Source organism: Neophocaena asiaeorientalis, unplaced genomic scaffold (genome assembly GCF_003031525.2).
Source record: "Neophocaena asiaeorientalis asiaeorientalis breed wild unplaced genomic scaffold, Neophocaena_asiaeorientalis_V1.1 scaffold241, whole genome shotgun sequence".
Lineage (NCBI taxonomy): Eukaryota > Metazoa > Chordata > Mammalia > Artiodactyla > Phocoenidae > Neophocaena > Neophocaena asiaeorientalis.
Genome location: NW_020172287.1, coordinates 1,288,819 through 1,304,682, shown reverse-complemented (window position 1 = coordinate 1,304,682; position 15,864 = coordinate 1,288,819). Strand labels below are relative to the sequence as shown.

Sequence of the window (15,864 nt, the reverse complement as noted above, 5' to 3'; positions counted from 1 at the left end):
CAAACAGCCAAAGGTAAGACCCTCAGGCAGCCTTTACTGCCTGCTGTGGAGGCCTCAGACCTACGATCTTATGGCCCACATACACCCAAAGCAGAGGTCCCTGACCCAGCATCCCAGCATGCCCACTGTGCTATGTGGTCAGCAAGGGCGGGTCTCAGCCTTGGCCTGGGACCAGAGCTACAGAAAGGGCGCCTGGGTTCCCCAGGGGGGACATTCAGGGTCCACCATGCAACCCTCCCACCTGCAGCAGCCTTACCTGTGTCCAGGGCCTGTGGCCCCCCCAGAGGAGGGGGTCTGGAGGTGGGCGGCCGGCGATACACCACATGCACACGGCCCTGCTCAGCCTCATTTGCCGCCAGACCCTTCTCCAGGGGCTCGATAAAGAACTCCTCCTCCTCCATACGGATCAGGCCAGCCTGCAGGGCAAAGATGAGACAGTTCAAATTCCCAGCACACAGTAGACCAAGGAAAAGAAGCAGTGAGGAGGGTCGCAGAGAGCAGAATCTCCAACCTGGCTGAGCAGGGTCCAGTGAACACTGCCCAGCACCCCAGCTAGGTGCAAGGCTTGAAGCCCAGGCTGGGAAGGGCACAAACAGGTGGGCCTAGAGGCCCCATCATTCCAGAAGCTCCACTTCCAGCCACCAAGGCCAGAGCCATTTGGGGGTGATGAACCCTGTCTGAGGAAGGGGTTCTTGCCTGGGTTACCCCCCACCTTCACCCCCAGGAGCCCAAAGTCCAAGACAAAGGCCAAAACTGTCAGGACTGAATCTGCCACATATATGTTCAGTTGGACCCAAAGAGTGTTTTCAAATTTCTGAACCCAACACTCAAAATGATGAGATTTCATGTTTCAAAAATGGGATTCCATCTTTCCTTGGAAAATGCAGGCTCTGACCACAGTGCATGGCACACAGCAGTGGATATCACGGATGGAGCACGCACCACTGCAGCTGGCCACAGTCCCCACTGTCTATCCTTGTATCCACAACAGTCACCAGCCCAGACTCTACAGCAACTGAAGCCTCCCCCAAAACTGGCTATGGCTCTTCCATGCCGCAAAGCCCTCGATGAACCCTTGTCCCCATCAGGATTCAGGCTACTCTGTACTCTGGTATCCAAGGCTCTCAGCCTGCCACCGTCCTCTTTGCCCCCAGCTCACACCTAGCACCAGTCGTTGAAACAGTCCTGTCCGTCCAATACAGTGCACAGTGCCTGGCCTTCAGGCTCCTGAACCCACAAAGCCCTCAGCTTGGAAGGCCCTGCTCCTGCCCCCAGCCTTGGCCATCCGGTAAACTCTAATTCTCCCTTCAGTGCTTGGCTCAGACCCCCAAATGCCATGCCCCTACTGCACGTACATGGCCCTGCCCTCCCCTTGAGGCCATCCTGCCATCACTGCCCCATCCAGCTCCCACACTTTTGACTTTTTGGTCCATTATCCATAAACCAATAATCTTACACTAGGAGTCCCCACTGTGTCAACCTGCAGATGTATTTCCTTTAGATCACACACTTATGACCCACTCGGGGTTTATGGGTTTTTTAAAACCACTTTTTTGAGGCATGACTGACATGTAAAAAGATGTACATAGTTAATATATACAACTCAGTGAGTTTGGGAATGAGTATACATTCATGAAACCATCACCACCATGAAGGCCATAAATATATCCATCACCTCTCACAGTATCCTCCCACCCTTTTTATTGTTATCATTTTTTTGTGGTAAGAACACTACATGTAATATCAACCATCTTAGCAAAATTTAAGTATATGATATTTTTGGATAGAATGTTGTTATAGGCACTGTGCTATATAAAAGATCAGAACTGACTTATCTTGCATAACTGAAATTCTGTGCTCTTTGACAATCACCTCCCATTTCCTCCTCCCTCCAGCCCCTGGCAATCACCATCTGACACTCTACTTCTATGAGTTTGACCATTCTAGATTCTACACGTAAGTGAGATCTTGCAGTATTTGTCTTTCTGTGTCTAGTTTATTTCACTTAGCATAATATCCTCCAGTTTCAGCCATTTTGTCGCAAATGGCAGGATCTCCTTCTTTATAAAGGCTGAATAATATTCCATTGTACATATGTACCACATTTCTTTACCAATTTGTCATCCACAGATAGACATTTGGATTGTTTCCATGTCCATTGTGAATAATGCTGTAATAAACATGGGAGCACAGATATCTCTTCAGTATCCTGTTTTCATTTTCTTTGGGCACATTGCCAGAAGTGGGATGGTAGTTCTATTTTTAATTTTTTGAGGAACTTCCATATTGGTGTCCATAGTGACTAAACCAATTTTCATTCCCATCAACAGTGCACAAGGGTTTCCTTTCTCCACATCCTCACCAACACTTGTTATCTCTTGTCTTTTTGATAACTATTCTAACAGATGTGGCATGATATCTCATTGTGGTTTTAACTTGTGTTTCCCTGATGATTAGTAATATTGAGCACCTTTTTACATACTTATTGCCCATTTGTATGTCTTCTTTGGAAGTCCTTTGCCCACTTTAAATTGATATATATATGGCCTTTGAGTTGTATGAGTTCCTTCTATATTTTGGATATTAATCCCTTATCCAATAAGAGGTTTGCAAATACTTTCTCTCATTCTCTAGGTTGCCTTTTCATCTTGTTGATAGTTCCTTTGCTATGCAGAAGTTTTATAGTGTGATGTAGTCCCACTTGTTGATTTTTGCTTTTATTGCTTATGCTTTGGTGTAATAGCCAAAAAATCATTGGCAAGACCAATGCCAAGGAGCTTTTCCCCTATGTATTCTTCTAAGAGTTTTATGGTCTCAGGTCTTAGGTTTAAGTCTTTAATCCATTTCCAAATTAATCCACTTAATTTTTGTGAGTGATGTAGGACAGGGATCCAATTTCATTCTTTTGCATGTGAATATTCAGTTTTCCCAGCACCATTTATTGAAAAGACCATCTTTTCACACTAATTATTCTTGGCTCCCTTGTCAAATATAAGTTGACTGTATATGCATAGGATTATTTCTGGGGTCTTGATTCTGTTCCCTTGGTCTATGTGTCTGTTTTTATGTCAGGACCATACTGTTTTGATTACTATAGCTTTGTAATATAGTTTGAAATCAGGAAGTGTGATACCTCCAACTTTGTTCTGTCTCAAGATTGCTTTGGCTATTTGAGGTCTTTTGTGGTTCCATAAAAATTTTAGGATTTTTTTTTTCTATTGGAATTTGTAATTTTGATAGGGACTGCATTGAATATATAAATGGTTTGGGGCACTATGGATATTTTAACAATATTAACTCTTCTGATCCATGAACACAGTATATCTTTATTTGTGTCTTCTTCAATATCTTTAATCAGTATCTTATAGTTTTCGGTGCACAGATCTTTCACTTCTTTGGGTAAATTTATCCCTAAGTATTTTACTATATTAGGTGCTATTGTAAATGGAAATGTTTCCTTTATTTCTTTTTCAGATACTTCACTATTAGTGTATAGAAATGCAACTGATTTTTGTATGTTGATTCTGTATCCTAAAATTTTACTGAATTTGTTAATTAGTTCTAACAGTTTTTTTGATGGAGTCTTTAGAATTTTCTACATACAAATCATGTCATAGGGAAACAGGGATAATTTTACTACTTCTTTTCCTATTTGGATGCCTTTTATTTCTTTTCCTTGCTCTGGCAAGAAAGCAAGTTCCAGTACTATTTTGAATAGGAGTGGTGAGAATGGGCACCCTTGTCTTATTCATGATCTTAGAGAGAAAGCTTTCAACTATTCACCACTGAGTATGATATTAGCTATGGGCTGTCACATATGGTCTTTATTATGTTGAGGTATGTTCCTTCTATACTTAATTTGTTTAGAGTTTTTATCATGAAAGATGTTGAATTTCATCAATTGCTTTTTCTGCACCTATTGAAATGTTCATATAAATTTTATTTTTCATTCTATTAAGGTGGTATATCACATCTATTTATTTGCATATGTTGAACCAAACTTGCATCCCAGGGATGAATCCCACTTGATCATGGTGTATAATCTTTTAAATGTACTGTTGAATTCGGTTTGCTAATATTTTGTCAAGAATTTTTTCATCTATATTCATCAGGGATATTCACCTGTAGTTTTCTTTTCTTATAGTGTCCTTATCTGGCTTTGGTATTAGGATAATGCTGGCCTCATAAAAATGAGTTTAGGAGTGTTCCCTCCTCTTTAAATTTTTGGAAGAGTTTGAGAAGGGCTGACATTAATTCTTCAGTAAATGTTTGGTAGAATTTACCCATGACATCATGTAGTCTTGGGCTTTTCTTTGTTTGGAGATTTTTGATTACTGATTCAATCTCCTTATTCATTATTGGTCTGTTCAGATTATCTATTTCTTCATGATTCAGTCTTGGTAGGTTGTATGATTCTAGTAATTTCTCCATTTCTTCTAGGTTGGTCAACTTGTTGGTGTATACGTATTCATAGTAGTCTCATGATCCTTTATATTTCCGTAATATCAGTTGTAATGTCTCCTCTTTCATTTATTATGAGTCTTCTCTTTTTCTTGGTAAGTCTAGTTAAACGTTTGTCAATTTTTTTTTTCAAAAAAACCAAATCTTAGTTTTGTTTATATTTTTCACTGTTTTTCTATTTCACTTATTGCTACTTTGATCTTTGTTACCTCCTTCCTTCTGCTAACTTTGGGCTTAGTTTGTTCATCTTTTCCTAGTTCCTTGAGATATAAAGTTAGGTTGTTTATTTGAGAGCTTTCTTTTTTATTGTAGGCATTTATTGCTATAAACTTTCCTCTCAGAACTGCTTTTGCTGTGTCACATAAGTTTTGGTATGCTGTGTTTCCATTTTTGTTTGTTTCAAGATATTTTCTTTATTCCCTTTTGATTTCTTCTTTGACCCAGTGGTTGTTCAGGAGTGTATTAATTTTCCAGTTTTCCTCCTGTTACTGATTTCTAGTTTCATACCATTGTAGTCAGAAAAGTTACTTGGTATGATTTCAGTCTTTTAAATTTGCTAAGACTCATTTTTTCACCTAATAATATATGACCTATCCTGGAAATTGTTGCATGCAGGCTTGAGGAAAATGTGTATCCTGAGACTGTTGGGTGGAATGTTCTGTTAAGTATCTGTTAGGCCCATTTGGCCTACAGTATAGCTCAAGTCCGATGTTTTCTTATTGATTTTCTGTCTGGATGATCTATCCATTGCTGAAAGTGGGGCACTGAAGTCTCCTACTGTTATTGTATTGTTGTCTATTTCTCCTTTCAGATCTATTACTATTTGATTAATATATTTAGGTGTTTTGATGTTGGGTGCATGTATATTTACAATTGTTATATTCTCATGATGAATTACCACTTTATCATTATATAATGACCTACTTTGTTTCTCGTTACAGCTTTTTGACTTAGTCTGTTTTGTCTTATGTAAGTATAGCTTACCCCTGCTCTCTTTTGGTTTCCCTTTGCATGGAATATCTTTTTCCATCCTTTCACTTTGAGCTTATGTGTGCCCTTAAAGCTGAAGTGAATCTCTTGTTGGCAGCACATAGTTGGGTCTTGGGTTTTTTTGTTTTGTTTGTTTGTTTTAATCTATTTAGCCACTCTATATCTTTTGATTGGAGAATTTAACCCACTTACATTTAAAGTAATTATTGATAAGTAAGGACTTACCAAAGCCATCTTGCTAATTATTTTCGGACTTTTTTGTAATTCCTTTCTTCCTCTCTTGCTGTCTTCCTTTGTGAATTGATGACTTTCTGTAGTGGTGTACTTTGATTCCCTTCTCTGTATCTTGTGTGTATTTTTATCTTGTGTGTATAAAGGTTTTTGTTTTTTGGTTACTCTGAGGCTTACTTGAAACATCTTAGAGATATAACAGTTTATTTTAAGTTAATAACAATTTAATTTCAATTGCATGCAAAACACCTGAACTTTTATTCCTCACCTCCATATTTTATGTTTTTGCATTACAATTTACATCTTTTTATATTGTGTATCCATTAACAAATCATCGTAGCTATAGCTATTTGTAATACTTTGGTTCTTTAACCTGTATACTAGAGTTAAGTAGTTAACACACCACCATATTACAGAATTAGAGTATTCTGAAGTTGACTATATACCTACCTTTACCAGTGTGTTATATATATTCACGTGTTTTCATATTACTAATTAGTGTCATTTTGCTTCAGCTTAAAGAACTCCTTTCAGCATATCTCGTAAGGTAGATCTAGTAGTAATGAGCTCTCTTTTTGTTTGTTTGGGAAAGTCTTTATCTTGCCTTCATTTCTGAAAGACACTTTGCCAAGTAAAGCATTCTTTGTTGGTAGTTTTTTCCTTTCAGCACTTTGAATATATCATTCTACTCTCTCCTGGCCTGCAAGGTTTCTGCTGAGAAATCCACTCATGGCCTTATTGGGATTCTCTTGTGTGACAGAAATTTTTTCTCTTGCTACTTTTAAAATGATCTCTTTGTCTTTGCTTTTAGATAGTTTATTATAATGTGTCTTGGAGAAGATCATTTTGGGGTGACCTAGTAGCTTCATGAACTTAGATGTCTAAATCTCTCTCCAAGGTTTGGGAAGTTCTCAGCTGTTTCTTTAAATAAACCCTCTGTCACTTTCTCCCCCTATTTTCCTTCTTGGGCTTCAATAATGCATAGATTGTTTCTCTTAATGAGCCCCATAGGTTTCCTCATTCCTTTTTATTCTTTTTTCTTCTTGCTCCACTGATTAGATAATTTCAAATGATCTGTCTTCTAGTTCACTGATTTTCTCTTCTGCTTGGTCCAGCTGGTGTTAATGCTCTCTATTGAATTCTTCAGCCATTGTATTCTTCAGCTCCAAAATTTTGTTTGGTTCTTTTTATGTTTTATATTTCTTTGTTGAAATTTTCATTTTGTTCTTGTATTGTTTTCCTGATTTCATTAAATTGTTTATCTGTGTTATCCTGTAGCTTTCTGAGCATCTTTAGAACAATAATTTTGATTTTTTTGTCAGGCAATTCATGTATCTCATTTCTTGTGGGTCAGTTACTGGAAATTTACTGTGTTCCTTTGACGATGTGATGTTTCCCCAATTCTTCAAAATCTTTGTGCCTTGCATAGCTTTCTGCACATTTCCAGATTTTATGGCCTGACTTCAGTAAGAAAGACCTTCACCTGCAGTGGGGTGGGGGGCACCCTGGATCTAGTGATGCAGAGCACCAAGTGTGGGGAGTATGGTGGCTTTGGGTCCAGAGGAGAGGTGATGTCTCATTGGTTCAGGCTGCTAGATCCATGACATCAACAGTTGTGTGGTCCTTGGCGACAGCTGCTGCAGGGAGTCCACAATGGCTGCAAGGGCTCTTGAGGTCTTCAGTGGGGCCTCCAGGTCCAGCAGCTAGGGACCAGGTTATAGAGTGGTGGTGGCCAGAACCAGTGGTATGCACATACACAGCTTCAGGGGCCAGCTGCAGGTGCCTGGGTAGTAGCAGTGTTCAGTTACAGACACACGCATGACAAGGGTCAGGGCCAGCAGGAAGGACAAGTGTCAACTGTGGGCACACTAGCAGCTACCTGAGCCCTGGCTGTTGATGTGCACTTTTAGGGCTGCAGCGTCTCACCATGGGGGCACACATGGCAGTGGAGGCTGGTGATGGGAATCAGGTTGATGGCATACATGTGCACAGCTGGAGGCTAGTCCTGAGTGTATGCACAGTGGTAGGGGTCAACCATAGTGGTCTAGGCTGGCGTTTTGCACTTATGCAGCTGCAGAGGCCTGGGCCAGTTGCCCGTGCAGATCCTTGTTGAGGGCAGGGTGGGGATGGAGGAAGCAAGAGGGCTCAGGTGCCTGGTGTCTGTGAATGCAAAAACCTGTAGAGCAAAACCTCAGCTCTAAAATCTGCAGGAGGTTTGCAACAGCTGTGCTGGCCATTGGTTTCTTCAGTAGTGAAAGCTGCTGGGGTCCTCTGCAGAGCAGGCCACAAAGAACCATGATCACTCCCACTACATGGCTGGTGGGAGCCCCTGTCCTTCTTCCTTGTTCCTAGCTGTTTCTATTCATCTCACCTTTGCTGGTCTCTGGGTGGGGTGAAACCAAAGTGGGTCCTTTGTGCGGTGCCCAAAGAGGCTAGGAAAACTGGTCGCTCACCCCACTCTCCCTTTCCCAGTGAGGGAAACTCTTTCTTGCTGGGGATGACAGGATGATGCAGGCAGAATGAAGCTGTCTTCCCTCTCTTCTTGTGCAGTTATTCTCAAGTTTTTTGTTCCACTGTGTTACTGAAGTTTCTTAAGTGGACTCCTGAGCTCTCCTAGAGTTGTTTTTGTTCATGGATAGCTGTTTAATTATTCATCTTTGTTGGGGGATGGAGGCTGGGGTCCCCTAACACAACAACTTAGTGATTTCACTCAGGGGGTTTTAAAAGCTTGAATTAGTTGCTCCGACTTAAGAATCAGAGGGTTCCACGTAAATGAGCAGATTTCTAGATTCTCTCAAAACATCAGAAAGGCCGGCATTTCCTGTTGTCCATCCGCTTAGCTGGCAGTGGCCAGAGGTCCCCTTTAGGGTTCTCCCCTTGAGCATCCAGAGGGAATACAGCCCTGCCAGTAACTACTTTGGCCTCCAGACCTGTGGGAGAGAAAGTTTCTATTGTTTTCAGTAATTTCCAACAGCTGCAGGAAATTAATACATGGTCCCAGTGGGTAGTGGGATGAAGTGGGTGGCCATTCACTGAACAGCACAGAATGAGGCGCAAGAGCTGCAGACCCCTGGGGACACAGGTTTAAGGCATCTTGGACTTCTGGGGAAGGGGTCCAGGACAAAGAGGAAGGGCAGGAGCCAGAGCGATGAGGGCCAAGATTGGGACACCAAGGTCACCAGCCTGTGGGAAGATACAGGAGAGGAAGGACCCATGGGAACCCTGCAAGCCCCCACACTCTGACTCATCCCTGGGTCCCAGGGCCCTTCCAGGCCTGGAGAGGGTGAGCTAATGTTTGCAAGATGAGTAAATAAATGACCCCAAAACTGCAGGACGTGTTCTCTGAGAGAGAGACAGATGGCAGGGTAAGTATACTGTGGGCCATCCCCTTCTACTGGCACATGGTTAGGCATGGACATATATACACTAACAAACATAAGGTAGATAGCTAGTGGGAAGCAGCCGCATAGCACAGGGATATCAGCTCGGTGCTTTGTGACCACCTGAAGGGGTGGGATAGGGAGGATGGGAGGGAGGGAGATGCAAGAGATATGGGAACATATGTATATGTATAACTGATTCACTTTGTTATAAAGCAGAAACTAACACGCCATTGTAAAGCAATTATACCCCAATAAAGATGTTAAAAAAAAAAAAGTGTTTACAATAGCAAACATTTCTCTACGCAGCCATTGACATTTCCCATGTTTGTGGTTTGGGGGAAGACTGGTGTCTCAAACTCCTCTAATTAATGGAACCCATTCAAGGACATGTGGCAGGGTGGCAGCAGGTGAACGGTTTGGGAGTCTGGTGTTCTGAGTTCCCAGCACCATTTCTGTCTGCCCAGGTTGCCTCGGCCCAGGTGCCAAAGTTCCTGGGCCTCCAATTACTCGCCTGTAAAGGGGGGCGGTTCTCCCTCCCCTCATGAGGTTGCTGCAGGAGCATATGCAGCCTGGGAGGCACTCAGAACCAGGGCACACGTAAGAAGCACTCTGCAATCCAAGTGATGTCATCCACCTGCTTGCTTTCCAAAGGAGAAAACTGAGACTGAGGGGCAGGAAGGCCTGCCAGGGACACACGGGGTCTAGGAATCCAACCCCAGACCCCAAATGGAATGACTATCTCCTGGGTGGAGACCAGGCCTATCCTGACAATTAAGGCAGGGCACTGGGGCATCAGGGTCCAGCAGGGCAGCCCCCTCTTCTGGAGGGACACTTGTACCCCAGGCTTAAAGCCATCTATGCCACAGGCCCAGCATCCTGGGGTTGTTCTGGAGGGACCCAGCGTGACAATGACCCAGAAGCCAATCTGGTGAGGAGCAGTCCTCTCTGGCCTGAGAGACCCCAGGACAATTTGGAGTCTCCCTGTACACAGGAATCGGGTTCTTCTCCTTGACTGGCCTTATGATGAAAGGCTGCTGGGCTGATGAAAGGGCACTGGATCTCTTTGATGCTGACCTCTACCTTGCTGTTGTCAGGAAGCCAGGGCCCAAGTTGGTCAAGATGCCTGGCAGGGAACCTCCCAAGGGCCCATCTGAAGGGCAATGAAGTGCCCTGAGATAAATCGGAAGTATGGCACCAGTTTACTCAGGTTTCCTCATGCAACCAGAGACTTCAAATTGACGGTTCTCTCATGGAGAAGTTATATCCCTCACCAGCATCAGCCCGTCTCTGACAGGTACTATGGAACATAACTGGGGGTCACATTGATGAACATGGATGGCACCTGCCCCAAGAGCAGAAGGTGACCACTCGAGACCAGTGGATGACCACCCCAGACCAGCATTCGGTCACCCTGAGGCCACCTCAAGACCAGAACTGACCGTCCCAGGAGCAATGGATGACCATGTGAGCCCAGCAGCTGATCACCCCTCAAGGCCATTGGCCAGAGTACTGCCTGGTGAGGGGCTCTCCACAAAGAAAGCAGGGTTCCTTTTATTGCCTGATTTTCAAGCATTTTAGTATGCATGCCAGGAATAATCTGTCTGAAAAACTGCAAAAGAAAATTGACAAGAGGACAAGGTACAGAACGTGGGCTATGTTTTGCTGAGTTTTTTCCAGGACTTTGATTTTCCTGCTGCCAGTGGTAAGTATATCTGGTTTTACATGTAATTTTTATTAATAAGAATCAGTTTCTTCTCCCCACTTGGTAAATATTAAAGAAGTCTCTGAAGCACACTGAGATGAAGGGCATTCAATCAGGAGCCTGCCCGTGTCTGTCCAGACTGGTGTTCCACGGAGGGGCTGACACCCAGAACCTGGCTCTCACCTGAAATCCACTCTGCTCTTGAACTCTGTGACTGTCAGCCTAACCTGGCCAGGAGGGAGGCTCATGGGAGGACTCTATACTCGAACCTCAGGTGCCTCCACAGAGGCCTGGAACCTGGCAGTTCTTTGGTCATCAAATCAAATCACTAGTTCTCAGATCTTGGTGAATTATAAGATGCCTGCCCTACCTCCTCCTTCCTCTATGCCCTGTTCCTTTGCTGTTTGGTTTTTTACTTTTTTTTTTTAAGCTGCACCACACAGATTGTGGCATCTTAGTTCCCCGACCAGGGGTTGAACCTGGGCCCTGGCAGTGAAAGCACCAAGTCCTCACCACTGGACCACCAGGGAATTCCCTGCTGTTTGGTTTTTGATGAAGTAGTCACTAGAAATGGAAACTAAAAGTTAAACATTTATCAGAATCAAGAGGCTTGACAGATATCCTCTGTTACTTTGAATTTTAAAGCACTAGAGATACTGACACTCTCAGTGTTGGGGACTCACAGGCAAGCAAGTGTGCATCCTGTTCCTATGTGTGAGGTGCCCAGTTTGCCGTCCCCACTGGCTCCTTCAGTGGAAGCCACAGGCTGCAGCATGTGGCAGGCACCTGCGTGTGTGTGATGGGGACCAGGTCTGTCACTCAGCCTTGTCATTCTTGCAACCTCCGGCACCAAGACTGTCAGGTGTCTGTCAAGGTTGCAGAAGTGACAATCAAGAATAGAGAGAAAAAAAGAAGTTGCTCCAAAAACAGAAGGATCTAGATTTTGATAGAGGACAAGACAGCATGCATCTGCATCAGCTCACATTCGCCCCAAACTCAACCTTGCTCTGATACACATGGATGTGCACACATACACACACACACACACACACACACACACACACACACACACACACACTCTTGCCACAGGAATTCCCCCAAAATGCTGGCATCTGGTAAGATTCCTACTCCTGGAGATATTTTAGCTCTGAGAGAACTGTATCCTTTCTTCCATTCTTCCTTTTGGTAATGAACCCATGAGATTCAGTTGGGCACCAGCCTCCCCTGCAGGGAGAGAGGCCACATGGCGAGACCTGGTCTGATGATGGTGTAGTGGTGACACTGCCAAAACGGGGTCTGCCACTTCCAGGGCATCTCACCCAGCCTGCTTGGGCACTCTTTCCCCTCCCAGCTCCCTGGGGAAGACAAGGGCAACCCTGGAAGCTTGATGGGGAGGGGACTGGACCCCAACCGCTGACCCCTCATAGGAATTAGAACCAAATCCCATTGGAATTACGCCCCTCCATCCTAGCTACTGAGGGCTCCTTCACAGTTCAGCATCACAGCAGATGTTCTGCATATTGATTTTTCCACTTTTCCAAAAGTAGCACCAGCCATCTCTTGGGGGGAACTGGCCACTAGCAAGTGACAGCAATTCCATGGAGTCATTTGGCTTCTCCCCTGTGTCTCTGTCAGCTACTGTTCTAACCCTTCCAGAACATCACCTTGCCTCCCCTGCTCTCTGCCTCATTTGGTGGATCCACAGGGCCTTGCCATGTGCCATCCACACCCCTCCTTCCTCTTGGAAAGCCATTCCTCCTCCTGGTGTGTAGGCCACAGCCTGTCCTCCCAGTTCAGAGGGGAAGCTATGGCTGGAACTGGACCTTGCAGGGTTCTACTGAGCTGAGTGACCACAAACAGAGTCATCCCTGAGCGCCACAGAGCCCCGACAAGTTCACTTGACAGGTCATGCCCCTTCTTGGAACTGGTTTCAGGACCTCTGGATCCTTTGCTCCAGAAAGTCCCTCTTTGGCCCTAAGATGGCCAGAGTCAGTTTCTGAGGCTCAAAACCATTAAGCCCTGTGCTCAGCCGGGTACTAAGGAAGGCCAGACCCCACTTTGAAGGGCAAGGTGGAGGGAGAGATGGCCACAGGGAGCAATCACTGGATGCAGAGCCAGGAGACCTGGCTCCAAATCCTGGTCTTGGGCCAGCCCTGTTCCCTCTGCAGCCCCCTTAACTGCAAAGTGAGGAGTGGAGCCAGATGACCCGCGAATTAGGGGCGTAATGCCACCTGTGTGACCTCTGGGCTTCAGTCCCCGCTGTAAGTCAGGTGTTCTACAGGAGCCTTCAAATACAGTGTGAATTCAAACCCCCCTAAAATTCTTTAAGGCAAAACATTTCATTTCCAGAGGACTCTAAGGTTCAAAGAAGTTAAACTACTGCTCAGATTTCCCAGCGGGGCAGGAACAGTCTCGGGAACATAGACTTGCCCTCCCAACACTGGCCCCCAGCAGATCCAGCAGGGAGGGCACCAAACCCCAGCATTCTCTTCACCACCATTGCAGTTTTTGCCTTACTCAACTTTGTTAAATTCTAGCTCGATATTCCTAACTGCTAAGACTCTGAGCCTGAATCCTGATCTCTCCCCTTATAAACAATTACAGAGGCATTAAAGATCTGTTAGTATCAAACTGAGACTATCCTTGACTCAATCAGAAAGCTTAAAATAGAGTTAAAAAGGGAATAATTTTCTCACTAAGAAACTCATGCTCTTTAAAATATACAACAGCTTTACTGGGCTATAATTCACATATACAATTCATTCACTTACACTGTACAATTCAACTATCACCACAATCGATTTTAGAATATTTTCAAAACACCCCAAAAAGAAACCCCGTACACATCTACGGTCCCTCCCCATTTTCTCCCAATACCCCCACCGACCCTGCTGCCACGCACTCGCCCCTGCAACCGCTAATCTACTTTCTTTCTCTATGGATTTGCTTATTCTGGACACTTCATATAAATCAAATCATATAGTATGTGACCTTTTGTGACTGGTTTCATTCACCTAGTAAAATGTTTTCAAGATTCCAAATAATGTCAGTACTTAAATTCATTTTTATTGTCCAATAATACTCCATTTTACAGATATACCACATTTTATTTACCCATTCACTGGTTGACGGACATTTGGGTTGTTTCCACTTTTTGGCTTGTATGAATAATGCTGCTTTGAACATGTAAGCACAAGTTTTTGTGTGGACATATGTTTTCATTTTTCTTGAGCACAGATCTAGGAATGGAATTGTTGGGTTATATGGTAACTCTGTGCCAGACTGTTTCCCAAATGAGCTGCACCATTTTACATTCCCACCAGCAGTGTATGAGGGTTCCAATTTCTCCACGTCCTCACCAACAGTTGTTATTATCTACCTTTTTTCTCCTAGCCATCCCCATGTGTATGGAGTGATATCCCATTGCGGTTTTGATTAAAATTTTCCTGATAACTAAGGATGCTGGGCATCTTTTCATGTGCTTATTGGCCATGTGTTTCTCTTCTTTGGAAAAATGACTATTTAGACTCACTGCTCATCTTTTAATTGGATCAATTTCCTTTTCAAATTGTGAGAGTTCTTTATATATTCTAGATACAATTCCCTATTAGATATATAATGTGCAAATATTTTCTATCATTCTGTAGGTTATCTTTTGACTTTCTTGGGGGTGTTCTTTGAAGTTATAAAGGACATTCATAAAGTCCACCTTACTTATTTTTTCTTTATCATTTGTGTGCTCTTGCTGTCATATCTAAGGCTTTGCCTAAACCAAAATAATAAAGATTTACTCCTTTATTATTAAGAGTTTTATAGTTTTAGATCTTATATTTAGATCTATGATCCATTTTGAGTTAATCTTTCTATGGTATGGGGTAGGGATCCAACTTCATTCTTTTGCTTGTGGATATCCAGTTGTCCCGGCACCATGTGTTGAAAAGACAATTCTTTCCTCCACTGATGTCTTGGCACTCTTGTCAAAAATCAATGTGAAGTTATTTCTGGATTCTCAGTTCTATTTCATTGATCTATGTGTTTATCATTCTGCCAGTACCACACAGTCTTGACTACTGTAACTTTGTAGTAAGTTTTGAAATCAGAAAGTGAGTTCTCTAACCTCATTCTTCGTTCTCAACATTATTTTGACTATTTTGGGTTTCTTGTATCTTCATATGAATTTTAGCTTGTCAATTCCTAACAAGAAGCCAACTGGGATTGTGACAGAATACAATGTTTTTTAATCTCATGTTTGGTGTCACATTAATTCACCTCTTATGCTAACCCTCGAGGAATGCTTGCCTAGAGAGAACACTGCATTAGAAACCAGGAGATTGGGATGGGAACCTTAATTCTGCAGACTAACCAGATATGTGACCTTGAGCAAATCAGAGCCTTAGGAAGCTGCAGTGTATAGAGGCACTGTACTCACCTCTACTGCTAGAGAGAATCCTCTCAATAGCATCCACCTCAGCTCCACTTTACATCTCTCTCCATCATTCCTCACCTGCCACTTAATGCAGCCCAGACTTGAACTAAAAATCTAAAATCTAGTCCCCACAAATAGGGAAATCACAGGTTAAAATACCAGAATTGACCTCTTCATCCATTCTGCTGTGATAATTATGGTTACAAACCAGAAGTCATTTACCATATATTCTGGAAAGGAAATCTATGCAATGTAAAAATAATTCATAATTTGACTTTAATAACATGGGGCAAAAATTGTCAAACAAGTCAGCAAAAATGAAAGAAAAGGGTAGAGGAGGTAGAAGAAGTAGTTAACTGCATTAATTTCTTAAATTTCCATAGAAGGATCAATAGTTACTGACAAGCTGCTAAAGTTGATAGCCATAAGTTTAAGAATACTAAAAAAAGCCACAATTAGAAAAATTAATATATTCCTTCTGAATAACTGAAGATGGAGAACAGATCATACAGCAAATAGAAAAACAGCAAAAAAAAGCATAAAAACAAAAAAAATAAGTAAGTTGACAGAAGTAACAACAAATATATCTGTTATAATAATAAATGTAAATGGTCAGATTACTTCCAAAAACCTCTATGACTTGCCAAAAAAAAAAAAAAAAAAAAAAAAAA

The 15,864-nt window shown here is 42.9% G+C and overlaps 1 protein-coding gene across 1 annotated transcript in view; it reads right to left on the bottom strand.

Annotated features, from left to right (window-relative positions):
* Positions 1-15,864, bottom strand: part of ADAMTS2 (ADAM metallopeptidase with thrombospondin type 1 motif 2) — a 238,445-nt gene that overhangs the window by 158,647 nt on the left and 63,934 nt on the right. Inside the window, exon 4 of the mRNA XM_024765086.1 lies at positions 257-416. Coding sequence (XP_024620854.1) covers positions 257-416 — 160 coding nt within the window. The remainder of the gene's footprint in view (positions 1-256; positions 417-15,864) is intronic.